The following is a 15,423-nucleotide window of genomic DNA, read 5'->3' as shown; positions in this document are numbered from 1 at the left end:
CTTATATGCAGTTCTATATTGTCAGTAGATTTGTCTGACCAGTATCACTGTCAACTTGAACTGGTTCCTAAAAGAGGATACTGTGTCCTGCCCTTTTGTAACCTTTCTCACACCTTTCACTCTACTTGACAACATTCTTAACTACTAGTGAATTCCTAGAGTCCAATTCAAGACTATTATATAAATGAATTCATATACCATGTAACTTATGGGAATTAGGTTTTTTTCTTCTCAGTGATTTACTTGTGATCCATCCAAGCTCTTGTGGTTATTGGTTATTAATAATTTATGCCTGTATGTTAAATGCTTTTAGTTCATGGATGGAGGATGTTAGCTTTTTAGTCATTCTTCTAGGAAGAACATTGTTTCTGGTTTGGGCTGTTACAAGCAAAGCTGCTTATTACATTGGTCTATACATTTATGTGTGAACATTTAAATTTTCATTTCTCTAGGCTTAATACTCAATTGCTGAGTCAAATAATAAATTAATGTTTTATTTTATAAGAGACTGCTGGTCCTTCCAGAATGCATGGTTGTGCCACATGGCATTCCCATCAGCCATGTACCAGTGACCCTGTTTGCATTGTCACCAGCATTTGATGGTGTCAGTATTAATTTCAGCCATTCCAAGAGTGTGCAGTAATAGTTCATCACAGTTTTAATTAATGCCTAACGAAGCTAATGTCTGTTCATATGTATTACTATCTCTACATCATCAGTAAAATTTATTTTCATGTCTTTTACCCATTTTCAAATTGAATCTCCTGGCTTTTACTGTTGAATTGGTGGACTTGTTATGTGTTTTATGTATAGTCCTTTATGAGATATGTGGTTTGCAAATATTCTGGTACAGCCAGTGACTTATTTTTATATATTTACTGGTTTTGTTTTTTTCTTTTAGTAGAACAATAGTTTTAAATTTTGTTCTGGTCCATTTTATCAGCTTCTGCTTTTGTGAAATGTGAATTGTGCTTTAGGTGTCAAGTGTGACATTCATGTCCCTGTCCTAGATTCCAAACCTTTATTTTCTAAAGGTTTTTTTCTATCTATAATATTTTATTTTGTATTTAAGGCTTTGTTGCATTTCGAGCTAAATTTTGGATGTGATGTAGAATTCAGTCAGGGTTCTTGGCTTCTCCTCCCCCTTCTTTTTTCTTTTTTTCTACAGGTGCACTAAGGAGAGATAGCTCTAGAACTGAGAATGCTTTTTAGTCTGCCTATAAAGTGATTTCCAGATCCCAGTGCCAACCTGGTTGATGGTGCCTCACCTGCTTCATGTTAACACCTTAACCTTAAGATGTAAAGGGGCCCCTTAGACCAGCGTGCAGACCCACACTGGAAAAAGGCATTGCTTTTCAGCCTGTAAACACACACTTTTTTTGTTGTTTTTCGAGACAGGGTTTCTCTGTGGCTTTGAAGGCTATTCAGGAACTAGCTCTTGTAGACCAGGCTGGTCTGGAACTCACAGAGATCCGACTGCCTCTGCCTGCCGAGTGCTGGGATTAAAGGCATGCTCCACCACCTCCCAACTGTAAACACACACTGATGTGTGTTGTTGTACCTTGTCCTCTTCTGAAAAACAGTCAAAGGAAAAGACATAGCTAAGAATTCATCCATGCAACACTGGCCGTTTCGGGGGTAGATAAGGTAAAACTCAACAAGACTTTAAAAACAGGTAACATTTGTCACTGGGAAATGCAGAGAGAAGGGGAGGGCAAGGAGAGGGAGCAAGAGAGGGAGTGGGGAGGAAAAAGGGGAGAAAATTAGGAAGAGAGAAAAGAGAAGGAGGGAGAGAGAAGAGGGGGAGGGAGAAAGAATGCAAGGAAGGGAGGAAGGAGGGAGAGAGAGATCGTACCCTATAGCTCAGCTATACAATGAAACCCAGAAATGATGAAATTATTAAAAAGCAAAACAACAAAATGACCATAGAGAAGAGTTAAACAACCAAAATATTTTAAAGAAAGAAAGGAAGGAAGGAAGAAGGAAGAAAGGAAGGATGAATGAGAGAGAAGAGAAGAGGAGAGAAGAGAAGAAAGAGCCACCCAGAGTAGATTGTAAATCTTTCCAAATACTTCCTGATGAAACTTGGGTTGTCATAAGGAGGAATTGCCCAATGGAACTTACTTGAGAGCCAGTTTCTGACAACACAGGGCAGATTTTTCTGGGGCAGTGTACTTAAGGGCAGTCCAAGCAAGTCCAGGCAATCTCTGGAGGAACACAAAGTCAGGCCAAGGGCAAGGCCAGATTGATGCAATCACAGTTTTTCTCTAAACCAAATTAAATACTTTACCCAAATTGCCTCGTGTCCAGAGAAAAGCAAAGGCAAGATTTGCCCTGCTGTGCTTGCTACCACTATGTATCCGATGGCCCATAGCTGCTTTGAAACTGTTTCTCTCTGCCCCCCCCCCCATGCCTTTTCCTTGTTAGTAACAATTGTTAGTCAACAATTTTTGTGTGTGCTATTTCATCATGTGGTTTCATAAACATTGTCTGACTGTGTTTGGTAAATTCTCTTTCAGCAAACTTCCTCCATTGATATGCCTTTCGGTTACAGCAAGGTTAAATTTAAGAGTCTAGTTTAGATGGGCGTAGTGCCACATACTCTATTGCTAGCACCTGAAAGTCTGAGGCAGACAGAAGTAGACTGAGGCAGGAGGGTCTCAAGTTTCACATGAAGTTGGACCCAGTAGTGAATCCCAGACTAGCTTTGCCTACGTAGTAAGGCCCAGCCTCCAAGAAGTAAATTTAAAAAAAAACCCTCATACTTTAATAACCATGGTTTGAATTAGTGATTTGGAATATAGCTGTGTTACTCTTTGAGGGGGAGTGTGGATTCCCATTAAGTGGATTTACTCTGCTTAAATCCTGGTAAATTTTTAGGATGTCCTGACCTTGGAGTTTCGATAGAGTTATAGTTTTGAAGCAGTTGTTTAGTTGGATTGAGTGATTCTTGGGATCTTTCCTCGTGTCTTTGTAAAGAATTTGTAGATTCAAAGTGTATTATCTATGTATTTATTAATCCCTTGATCCTTAACAAGTCTTGAAAACCCAAATGCAAGTCTAGGCATGGTTGTGCATAACTGTCATCCCAGCACTCAGGAAGGAGGGGCAGTGGGATACCCACAAATTTAAGGGCTATTTGCCTATATAGCAATATCCAGACCGGACAGAGCTAATACAATGAGACCCACTCTCAAAATGAAAGGAAGAAAGAAAGAAAGAAAGAAAGAAAGAAAGAAAGGAGAAAATTGAAAACATCACAGCAAAAATAAGCAAACTCCTCACCAAATAAAGAACTAAATTACTAAATAAACTTATTCTTTGCACTTCTGTGCTCTGGGATGATCGTTAGGTAATGTGGCTCTGTTTGTTTGTCTTTCCATTGTTGTTAAAATGCAGGTATTTCTTAATTAGTGCCCAATAGGGCTCCCAGTCTTCCACACTCATTTAATGACACTGTTTGTAGTCTGTGGTTTTCATGTGGGCTCCTCGCGTGAGTGTGTGTGTGTGTGTGTGTGTGTGTGTGTGTGTGTGTGTGCGCGCGCGCGCGAGCGCTCTCAGGCCTCCAATATTCTAAACAAACACACTGCTACTAGACTGAACCTCAAGACTATCTGTAAGTGTTTTGAGCCCTGGTGTAATGGTGCCTGCTGCAGGACTGATGACCTGAATTCAGGAGAGAACCACAACTCCCACAATGTGCTCCCTTACCTCCATCACAAGTGCTGAAGCATGCACCTGCCCACACACATACCCAGGAAAATAAACAAGTCTGAAACTCTTTTTCAAGTTCTTTGAAAATATAATGGCTCAGGGTCAAGGGTTGCCTGCTGACATTAAACCAAGCAGTAGGTTCCAGTAGGTTCCTGAAGGACTGCAGGAGGCTTGTGGGAGGACTATGGGAGGGTTTTACAGGAGGTTACTTTTTATCTTTGCAGGGTCTGGCAGGGCAGGCAAGTAGACCCTGAGTGACTCCAGACAGTGTTGTGCACAGAGGTTTGCCTTCCCCAGACTTGCTGGTTCCCACCTCCTTCCTTGTTTATCACCAAAAACAGAACTGCCGCTCCCACCCACACCCACTCTCTTTTCTTAACACTCCCCATCCCCCCACCCCAATCAGGGCCAGCAATATATTGGCCCAACCACCTCTGTCAGCAGCTGCAATGACTAAGGATGCAGAGTACAGAGCATGCTTGAGCACCCACCCCCACTCCTCAGATAATGCGGCTGGCCTCTGACCTGATCATAGCAATCTTGAGCTTCCCAGTTACTGGCACTGCACCAATGTGTGAAAGTCACCTCACTAAATAGCCAGGGACGAGTCCTTGAAATATCCTTTCCATTTCTTCAGTTGCTAAATTCGAATAATGAATTTTAAAGTTGTTATTATACCATTCATTGATTGTGTGTGGGGTGTGTGTGTGTGTGTGTGTGTGTGTGTGTGTGTGTGTGTGTACATGCAAGTCCCAGAGCACGTGGAGATCAGAAGGTGACTTGCAAAAGCCAGTTCTCTCCTTCGACCATGTTGGTCCTGGTACTGATTCATGGCAAGTGCTTTTAGCCACTGAGCCATCTTGCCAGCCCAAATGAGACTAATGTTAAGATGTGGAAAAAGCAAAGACAGGGACCATGACAAGGAAAGTCAGAGCTAGACAGATGATCCTTAACTCCCTTCTTCCAGGGGGAGCAGCTGAGAGCTGATACTGCCACTCACTTTTTTCTTAAGGATGCTTGGTAGACTTTCCCATTCTGACAGAGGGAAACCGTGATGGCTGCGTAGATGGAAAGACTGGCTGGTACAGTGGGTGTTCAGACAGTTCATCCCAGCCCTTCCTCCATGGAGACCTGCACTTTGATCCTCACTCAGTTCTCATCCCCATCGGCTGCTCTCATCCTGTGATCTGTTCCTGTTGTTGAGATCAGGAAGAAGGAACTGTTATATAATAAGCCAAATTGGAATCACATGCTTCCCAGAGACACTGTTAGGTAGTACAGTTAGGTACTCAAAAATTATGAAGGAAATTATATAGTCCAAAGGGCTTTGGGAAAGCTGAATTTCCCATGCACTTAACAGTTGGGTCCTAAGCCCATGAGACAAAAGTATCGATGATGTACTTACTGGTTTAGTACTTTAGATTCAGTGACTGGTAATCAAAGTCACTGTCATATCTCAGGGAGGCATGCCAGAGCTGCAGACTCCCTGTACTACCAGGAAGATGTTGAGGTAGCCAGAGGTCTGGACTGGTCACCTTTATCTGTGATCAGCATCTTTTTCCAGGGCTTAGTATATTATTACCCCCTTCCTCCATGCCTTGATGGGAAAAAAAGCTTTGAAAACAGATCCTTAGAATCTTCATGCCAAACGTCTGATATGTGAAAATCTTCATCCGCAAATAGGAATTGACTGTTAGGTTAGTTTAGACCTAAAGATGTGGCTATCAGGTCAACAGCAAAGCAGCATCTAAAACCCTGCCTTGCCTTCCCATCCAGAGCTTGTGCTCTCTCACCCTGCTCACAGCCACGTGGCACTCTTGTGGCTAAAAACAGCTTGTAGAGTGCAGCTTCTTAAACTGGGCCACACCCCTAATGGGGTGTAACTTAAGTGTGGGTGTCTTGAGAAAGATGACACATATAAAAGGGTTCTTGACTTAGAATAACCAACGTGTAACTCAAAATCAAACGTCAAGTGAATTCCAGGATCTTCTGGGCAGTTTGCCGTTGCACAGCTTCCCAGCATCCTTGGATCTGAACACACAGCCAGCGTGTAGCTGTGCACCATTGTGCCTCTCAGTGCTGGGGAATGTTGCTGGAAACACCTCTGCTCTGGTTTGAGACTGTTGTGTGCTTTGAACTGTGGTGTATTTACTATATAAACAAGTCCTCTGCTTTCGTAGAAACACAGTTTAATTATAGAAAGCAAAGACGTACATTTTCCTACTCCTATTCCTTAGCATGTTAAGTATCAAGTGAGTGTATCTTCCAAACTATGTAATAGTGGTTGGTTTTTAAAATTTATTTTTATTATTATTTACTTATGTGTACATGTATATGTCTCCATATGAGTGAGGAGGACAGAGGCGTGGCAGATCTCCTGGAGCTGGGGTTACAGGCAGCTGTTGGGGTTACAGGAAGCTGTTGAGCTGCCAGATGTGGGTGCTGGGAATTGAACTCAGGTCCTCTGCAAGAATGGTATGTGCCCCTAACCTGTGAGCCATCATTCCAATGCCATAGCTCCTGATTTAAAACAAAACAAAACAAAACTGGTGTTTGAATTGTTGACCTGAGTTTAACTTTAGAAAAAACAATCATTAAATGCATTTGAGCTTGGAAATAGGACACAATGTGTAATATAATGGTTTCTGGGGTGCCTTGAGCATACCTGTACACTCTGAGCTGTGTATTTGTGGAGTGACATCCTCAGCCTTGACAGTTATAAGGCAAAAATTGGATCTTTTCTGAAGAATATTGAAAATGCTGATTGTCCAATAATCAGCCAAGAGTTCATTCTGTCTTGTTAATATAGAAGATTACATTCATCTTTAATAAATGATAAAATTATATGTATGCCAAAATTATTTTAAAGTGAGTTCATGATTTATTATCAGTAAATATTTAATGTGTATTCGTGTTTTATAATACCTGCACATACAGGGTCACATATAAGTCCCTCAGATAAAAAGGAGTTATATGTGGAAAAAATCTGAAGAATTCTGCTATAGGTTAACTCAGGTTGTGTGGCGTGCTAATCCTAACAGTGTGGGAGGAACAGACATCTGTGGGCAATCCTGGCAGCTTAAACTAAGTTAACCCATTGTAAATTAAATTGGAAAAATTCATCCTAGCCTCTGGAATTTCAAGTTTAATAAAGATCTTTTCAAAGTATATGGTTTGCATTATGATGATATCTTGTGCTATGTTTAATCAGGTTTATCCATCTATAATATTAATATTAAAATATTAACCAACCAAGGTGATAGGACACAGTCTATACATTTTGCCTCGGTGATAAGGTTTTGAATTTAAGTGATTTCATTTTCTAAATTAAATTTAGAGAGATTGCGTCCTTTTTCAAATGAGTGGTTTCTCATAATAGACAGAAAAATAGAAATAGACCTGACACAAGGCCTCACTTACCCTTGAGGTTGAATACAGACCCTTAGCATGTGTGTGGAAGACATCACCTGGATTGTTCTGACTGGCTGTGCTACCACACTGGGTGAGGACAGAGGGACATCCTCTTCCTCTCTAGCCCCACAGAGCAGTACTTGATTCTAGAAAGAGCTCATCTTGTGGGCAGAGCAGTTCCATGTGAACTGTTGCCACTTTAAACTTAAGTCTGTGGATTGCTTTACCCTGCTGGCTGTGGGCCATTAGAGGTTTGAGTATCCACAATGTGTCTGAAATTTAAGGAGAAGCTAATTACCAGCTGAACTCAGTCAGATAGTCCATCAGGTCACGGGTTTTGACTGTATTGATACATAAAAAGAAAACAAAAACAGTTATAAGAATTGGGTCAGTGTTACTTTTGTACCTTCTTCATACCTGTTCATATTATGCTGTCGGTTTCACCCTTCGCAAAGTGTCTTGGCAAACATTTGCTTTACATACACATTGATCTTATGTGTAGGTTAAATGCAGCGAGAAATCCATCTTCAGGAAATTAAATATACCTCTCCTTGAAATCACTAAGCTTCCCAATGAAGAATCTGAGTTCCAAACCTTCCTCCAGCTGTCTTCATCTCCAGCTGTTTTATTCCCTTCCTTGTTGTATCTCTTTCATAGTATCTTTTTTGCCTTGTCTGACAGGTGGGTTAGAACACCTTGTTAGTGTTGTAATATGCTAAGTAGTAAAAGCTGTACCTGGTTTTGGATGTAAAATGCTTTAGTTGTCTTTACTGGAACCTTATTTGATCAATTCAAAGATCCATCCCGATTGCCTCTGGGTAGGTAGCATGCCTGGAGTCACCCACAGCTCTGCCTAAGGGGTCGGGAACATATTCTGCATAGTTCTGATTTGTTTATGGTTTGTAGTCAGCTTTCGCTCAGCATGCCACCTGGCAGGAGAAGACTCTGTAATGGTTCAGTGCTCCTTCCATGAGCCAACACAGTGATTGGCTTATAGCCAGTGTTAAATATTTGATGACCACGTGAAAGACAGAATATGTGAAACATTATCTTTAACACGGTATATAATGGTTAGTGAGTCTTAGTTTTTATCACCATAGGGTTTTTAGTACTTGTTGGTTTTTAATAATCTTAAAAATACTAAGAATATTTCAAAAGCATTGCTTTCTTTGACCTTTTTACTAATTTATAATTAAAGTTTTGCATGCACTGCACTGTTGTTTAAATCTTCTCTTTCCTATTTTCTTGATAGAGTTCAGATCAGGCAGCTCTTAAGGGAATATTTACAGAGTACTACTGTTCATTACTGGGAAAAACATCTACGGTCGAGTTTGACCTGCTAATGTTTCCAGGAAATCATTAACTTTTTTCTAGTGATTAACAACGAGCTTGTGAACACTCAGCCATTAGCAGTTAGAATCATGTGTTTTGCCTTCCTTTAAGGAGCAGACTGGGCATTTTGATTGAATTCCAAGTACTGTTTTGCTTTTTAAACTGTAGGGTACAACCTACTGGGGAGGTCAGTCATGAAATCAATTCAGTAGATGGAAGCTGCATTTAAAATATTTAATTGAGACATAATAATAAATATTAATGAGCTACAGGGTGACATTTCCATTCGTGTATATAATATGGAATGGTCAGATCAGAGCAACCAACTTATCTATAATCACAAACATTGTATCTATTTCTTTGTGTTCCAAATCTTCTCTGTTAGGTTCTCTCGCAGCCCATGATGTCCTGAAATTCCTGAATAGCCAAGGATAGCCTTGAACTTTCCATCATTCTGTCTCAACGTCCCAAACTTTAGGATTTCAGGAGTCCACCGCCTTGCTTGACTGTACTAGGCTTCTGAGAGACTGCTGTACTGGTTTCCATAGTGACTGCACAAATCATCATTCCTGTCAATGGTGTGTGTCAGTTTTCTGTCTTCACGTCCTCACTATTCAAAGTGTGATCGTATGACATCTCATTTTTTTTTATTTCATTTTCCTGATGCTTAATGATGGTGAACATTTGTATTTATGTGTTGTTTGTTTTGTTTTTACTGACTTTTATCGTGTGCATGTATCTGGGTTTATGAGCAAAGTAGGTTGCATGTGGAGGTCATGGACAACTTCCACAGCATGGGTCCCAGGGATTCTTTTCATCAGGCATGTCAGCAGGTGCCTTTACATGTCGAGTGGTCTGAAAAACCCCAGTTTCATATATTTGTTGACCATTTATATATGTCAGCTTTAGGGAAATGTCTGTTCAGATCATTTCTCAATTTTTTAGCCAGATTACTAGGCTTGGACAGATGGCTTATAGTGGGCAACCTGGGTGAAGTAGAAAAGAGTAGAGTTTGTTACATGTTATCAAAATAAACAACAACTTGTAATTTTCTTTTAAATATATATATATATATATATATATAATTTCTATTGTGTACAATGATTTAAAAAATACCTTTAGTGTTCTATAAGGCTCTTTGGTTAGTATCCTGGCAATGAGGTTGTTTTTCACCTTTGAGTGAGTATCTTTGAAATTATTTATCTAATAGGCATTAACTCTTGTCCAAAGGTAGCCATGCACAGAGGTACCTTCTAAAAGTGTTTTCCCACATTGCAGCATCAAGGATCCATATTAAAGTTAGCTAAGGGTTAACAACAGGTGTGTTTAATGAACTCCAAGGTGAGTCTGAATGCCCTACATCCTAGAAGACCAGTAACTTAGAACCTAACAACCCTATACCGAACTGTTGTCAGGAGCCTCAGGCAGCTTTTGCTTTGGAGCCTCCTATGGTTCCTCCTCCATAGAGCTACTTCCTAGCCATGGATATCAAGTATAGTTTTCTTTTCTCTAAGATGAGGATATTAAAAGTACTGCATGAACTAAAATATGTGGATTTGGGCTGGTGGGATGGCTCAGCAAGTAAGGGTACTTGTTGCTCATGCAGAGGACTAGGTTCAGTTTGCAGCATGCACCTGGTGGTTCACAACCATCCATAGCTCCAGGTCCAGGTGTCCAACTCCTTCTGTACTCAGGTACTAGGCAATACATACATGCAAGAAAAGCACATATATATATATATATATATATATATATATATATATATAATTTTAAAAGACTTTAAAATGCATACTCTTTAGAAAAATACATTTATAAATATAAGTGCTAATGAACCTTATGTGGTGGTATTTGCCTATAATCCTATGCTTGAGTCTGAGAAGTAGGAGGATTGTGAATTCAGGGCCAGTCTGGGCAACATAGCAAGGGATGTCTCTTATAAGAAAAACACCTGTAAATTCAGGGAGTTTGTATTATTCTTGAAATACGCCCAGAAACATGTTTTAGTCATAGTCTTCAGTGAAGACCAAGATGAAATGACAATCAGGGAAGCTATTCATGATACCTGTGTGTGTGTGTGTGTGTGTGTGTGTGTGTGTGTGTGTGTGTGTGTGTGTGTGTGTGTGTGTGTGTGTGTATACCCATATGCATATCCTTTGTGTATACTTTTGTGTTTTATTGTTTCTTTTTTTTTTTGATCCAAAGAGAGTTCATTACAGCAAAATTAACAAGGAAAATTGATTACTTCTGGGACCCTGATATTAACCCACATACCTATGAACACCTGATTTTTGACAAAGAAGGTAAAATTCTACAATAGAATAAAGAAAGTGTCTTCAACAAATGGTGCTGGCATAACTGGATGCTGGCATGTAGAAGACTGCAGATAGATCCATGTCTATCACCATGGACAAAACTTAAGTACAAATGGATCAAAGACTTCAACATAAATCTAGCCACACTGAACTTATTTGAAGAGAAAGTGAGATGTACCCTTGAAAAAATTGGTACAGGAGACCACTTCCTGCACATAACACCAGTAGCATATACACTGAAATCCACAATTAATAATTGGGACCTTCTGAAACTAAGAAGCTGTGGGGCAAAGGACACAGTCAACAACACAAAATGGCAGCTCACAGAATGGAAAAAGACATTCACCAACCCCACATCTGACAGAGGGCTGATCTCCAAAATTTACAAAGACCTCAAGAAGCTAATTTCTAAAACACAAAATAATCCAATTAAAAAGTGGGGTACAGAACTAAATAGATAATTCTCAACAGAGGAATGTAAAATGGCTGCAAGACACATAAGAAAGTTCGGAACATCCTTAGCCATCAGGGAAATGCAAATCAAAACAACTCTGAGATACCACTTTACTACTGTCAGAATGGTGAAAGTCAAAAACACCAATGACAGTTTTCTTCCATTTCTTTTTTTTAAACTTTTTTTCTTATTCCATTTCTTTAAGAGATCTCCTCATATCCTCTTTGAAGGCCTCTGCCATTTTCATGGAGCTGTTTTTAAGGTGATTCTCTTTTGATTCACGTTCGAGATGGGATGTTCAGGTCTTGCTGGTATAGAATGCCTAGACTCTGATGGTGTCATGTAAGAAGTCTTTCTCTTGAGGGATGTGTTCTTAGACTGTCATCTTCCCATCTCTTCTTCCAGTAGGTACAGGTGGGGTATCTCCCTCTTCTATGTCTTCTAGAAGTTTGACAATTCTCTTCAATATTATGGTCTTCCCAACTGTAGCCTATGTCAATGAGGTTTCCGTCAGTGTCCAGCAAAACATCTTTGTAGACACTCTTCTTGAAAGGACCCAGCAAAGCCCACTCTTCCTGACTGAAGTTGATGTGCACATCGTCATAGGTCTCTGCACCCATTTTGTGGCTTCTGTGTTCATCCATGCTCTCCTCACAATCCCCTACAGCAACACTCACAGCACAGAAGTCAATCCTCTGGCGACTGTTCTGTTGTAAATCCAAGGCTGCAGCATGGCTCCAGGAAGTGTCCTGCAAGACTTGTGACTGGTCTCGCCTAGTGTCCATGATTGGCTAGTGAGGCTTGAGTGACAGGAGCACTTCCTTAGGGGTTAAAGTGTGCTTAAAGACACAGCTCGGGGTCTCTGGCCCTGGATTCTACTCCAGATCTGAATCTTTTAAAAAACTGCATGTTGTGGTTTTCCAGCTCACCTTTGCTCAAGCCATGGTCAGTTTTATTGTTACTTTAAGATTTATTTTTTTTTAATGTGTGCAAATGTTTTGTCTGTGGCTCTGAGATCACTTTGTCTCATGTCTATGAGCTGAGTATTTGTGCTACTCTCCATAGAAGTTACATATTATGTATTTAATATTACATATGTAATATATAAACATAATTTATATATTATATAAGATAAAACTAAGCTGTGGACCAGAAAATGCTTTGTATTCCAGTTGTGGAACATTATAGCTCCCATTTGCAACTCAGCTGTTTAGCAAAAATTTCATACCCCTCCTTTTTTCTTTAAAGTCCCTCCATGCAGTCCATACAGGTTTCCAACTTCTCATTCTCCTGCCTCTGCTTTCTGAGTGCTGGAATTGTGAGTATACAATACTACACCCAACTCTAGAAAATTCCATCCCTTTTCTCCAAAACCCTGCATCTGCAAATTCCAATAAACAGCTGTCCTCCCAACATCCTCATATACCAAGTGCCCCAGCGTCCTCATGTACCAGTTCCTCCCAGCATCCTCAGGTACAAAGGTCTTTCACAACCCTCAGGTACCTACTTCTCCCAACATTCTAGGGTACAAGTGTCTTGGCAGGTGAGTGTTCCTGGCCATGGTTCAGACAAGTCACCTTTGTGTCCCAACCTTTTTCTGACATTTGTGGTTTAGCATCATTTGGCTCACTTCCACCCATTCTGTCATTATCTCTTCCTGTGATTTCTCTGTTTCTTATACTTTGATTCCTCAAGTCCTTACTTTCTGTATACTTCAACATGCTCTCTCATATCCTATAATGTACATATCTCTTTGGAAAAGCCATCTTAAGTTGTGGCTCTGATGTCTTGAGGCCTTTCCAGTTTTATTTATGCTCTCCTTCTCCCCCACGCTGTACATAGAGGGCAGTAAGAGCCTTGAGGACCATTCTAAACCTTCTTTTGGGGCCCTTGACACAGTCAGTCTTGGAGTGTATCCAGTAACACTGACCTTTTCTCTGCCTCACATTCTTTTCTGTTAGTTCTTTCCTGGTTTCTTGGTTCCTTACAAAAGTCTAGACCCATGTGCTATACTCATTAGTCATGTGTTGTTTGCTGTGAATAATAGGTTGTAGATTATTAACTATTTGGCGGAGATTGGTTTGCATTCTTGTGTAACCTCATAATAACCCATGAAGTAGTTGCTGTTATCATCCCCCATGACAAAGGTGTCACACTTTGGATGTGTAATGCCACTAGTGCAGGGACACATGACTAGGTGGTAGCAGATGCAAATAGTCAAGTCTCATCTGACGTCTCAGCCACACTGTGTTGAATTCTTCATGGAGCCATGTTGATTTGCATTTTCTAGAACCTTTTTGGTTTCTCAGAACAGGAGTGGGAATCACCCATTAAACAAAATGATTAAATGTATTTAAGTACTAGATTTGTATATTCTGATTTTTCATATAAAGGTTTTCTTAAAAATTTGTAACAAGCAGGAGAACCTATGGTCTGCCAAGGGAATTGAAAGTGACTGCCTGACAACGGCAATAACAAAGTCTCCTGCCCTTGTCTTTTTGTGGTATGGCAGGAATTCCCTTGTTTCTTATTTTGTCTCTGTAGTCAATGTAGGATCTTTAAGCTTAGTCATATCTGTCATGAAAGTGATGACAGGACTTGGGCATTTTATACACTTCTTCTTTCCTTTGTTTACAGCTCAATATAGAGATTGCATGGATGGTTAGAGCTCCCTTTTCTTTTTGCACTTATCTTTATTTTATTTTCTTATTATGCATTGTTACGTCAGACATTTTCATTTCCATGCAAGTTTATTGCTTTGATTGTGCTCCTCCCACACACCCTACCGCCCTCCCTTTTCTTTGCCCTCCCCCTCTCATTAGTTGCTTTTCCTCTCTAGACAGTTTCACTTCTCCTTTTATGTCATTTGTTCATACATGATTTCATGGATATATAAAGACTAAGAGGCACAGATGAGAAATATTTCTCTTTCTGAGACTGATGAAATACTTTTAATTCTTCGGTCTTTGCACTTTCTTTGGTGGTGTGACTTTAGTGAACATACAGTGCTCTTGCCTACTTGTTTTCACTTCCCCCCTCACACACAAATCAAATTAGAATTGGAATGGGAAACAGGCCAGGGTTAAGGAGACCTGACATGGTACAGGTTGGTCCATGATGTGCAAAATTGGTTCAGCATCAAGCAGAGCAGTGAAGATGTGAGCAATGGAGCCCGTCCATCTCAGTGGTCTTGGGGTGAGCAAGGTGGAGGAGCTTCTAAGTCTCCTCTGAAGCAAGGCAACATCTACTGGCTGCTGAGACAGGAGCAGGTGGAGGGGAAGGAAAGGGCTTTACTCAATATATTCTGTTATTTGCACATGCAACTGGTTTTATTATTTGAAGAAGTCATAGATGACTTGATATTAGGGAGATGAGAAGCGTGGCCCAATGGCTGTACGATGAGGCAGGAAGTGTTTAGGTGTGGAGAATGTTGACCCTGTCATTTAGATATGGAAGACCCTCAGATGAATATGGATTATATGAATAAAATTCCCAAAGCTTAAATTAGTTTTATTTATTAGAATACTTGGTAGGGTAGATGGCCGAAATGTTACCATTTGAATTAATGAAGAACCTGAAAGCCATATACTTGTGTTTTAAAATATTCTTTTCTAAACTAAAGAAATGTATCAATGATTCACTAGTCTCACTTTTGCAAATATAATTTGTCCACATATTTAAATGCATGTAATCATACAGAATACATCTGTGGTATGAAGCAGAACAGAACAAAAACAGATCCCCTTTAGAATAGATAAAGCCATTTGCATCTAGTAGCATCCATGGATGATTTAAGTCAGTTGTGATTCCACTCATTTTCTATGTGTGTGAGACTAGCTGGGCTATCGTGACAGCTGCTATACATGTACTTTACAATTTCTAGCTACAGGGGTTTTGTTTTGGGTGTTACATAACGTGATATGAGGCAGATGCACTGTGATGTTTGAGGGTAATTTCGTCAGCAGAAGCAAGCAGACTGCCGATGTAGTTACTGTGTTCCCAGAAGGTGATTAAACAGGCTACTCGGTCCCTGGGGGAAGCAATCTCCATTTCAGTGGCTCCATTTCTTTTTTCTTAGGAGCAGAACATTTCCTTGAGCCTTTGTTAACTCAACAACATTAACCAGATAGATAGATAAACAGATAAATAGATAACCAGAGAATTTAATTTCTTTGTTTATTTTGAGACAGGGTCTCTCTA

The 15,423-nt window shown here is 40.1% G+C and overlaps 2 protein-coding genes across 5 annotated transcripts in view; one reads left to right on the top strand and one right to left on the bottom strand.

Annotated features, from left to right (window-relative positions):
- The window catches only part of Ncoa7 (nuclear receptor coactivator 7), a 144,066-nt gene that overhangs the window by 23,041 nt on the left and 105,602 nt on the right, over positions 1 to 15,423 (top strand). The gene's annotated exons all lie outside the window — the stretch shown is intronic.
- On the bottom strand, positions 11,562 to 11,843 carry LOC107978924 (zinc finger protein 431-like). The gene has a single exon (XM_035439807.1). It carries the CDS (start codon positions 11,841 to 11,843, stop codon positions 11,562 to 11,564), a length of 282 nt encoding a protein of 93 aa, XP_035295698.1.

The sequence above is a fragment of the Cricetulus griseus genome, chromosome 2, assembly GCF_003668045.3.
Source record: "Cricetulus griseus strain 17A/GY chromosome 2, alternate assembly CriGri-PICRH-1.0, whole genome shotgun sequence".
NCBI lineage: Eukaryota > Metazoa > Chordata > Mammalia > Rodentia > Cricetidae > Cricetulus > Cricetulus griseus.
Note: the sequence above shows the minus strand (reverse complement) of the source record. Positions and strands in the feature narration are given on the sequence as shown.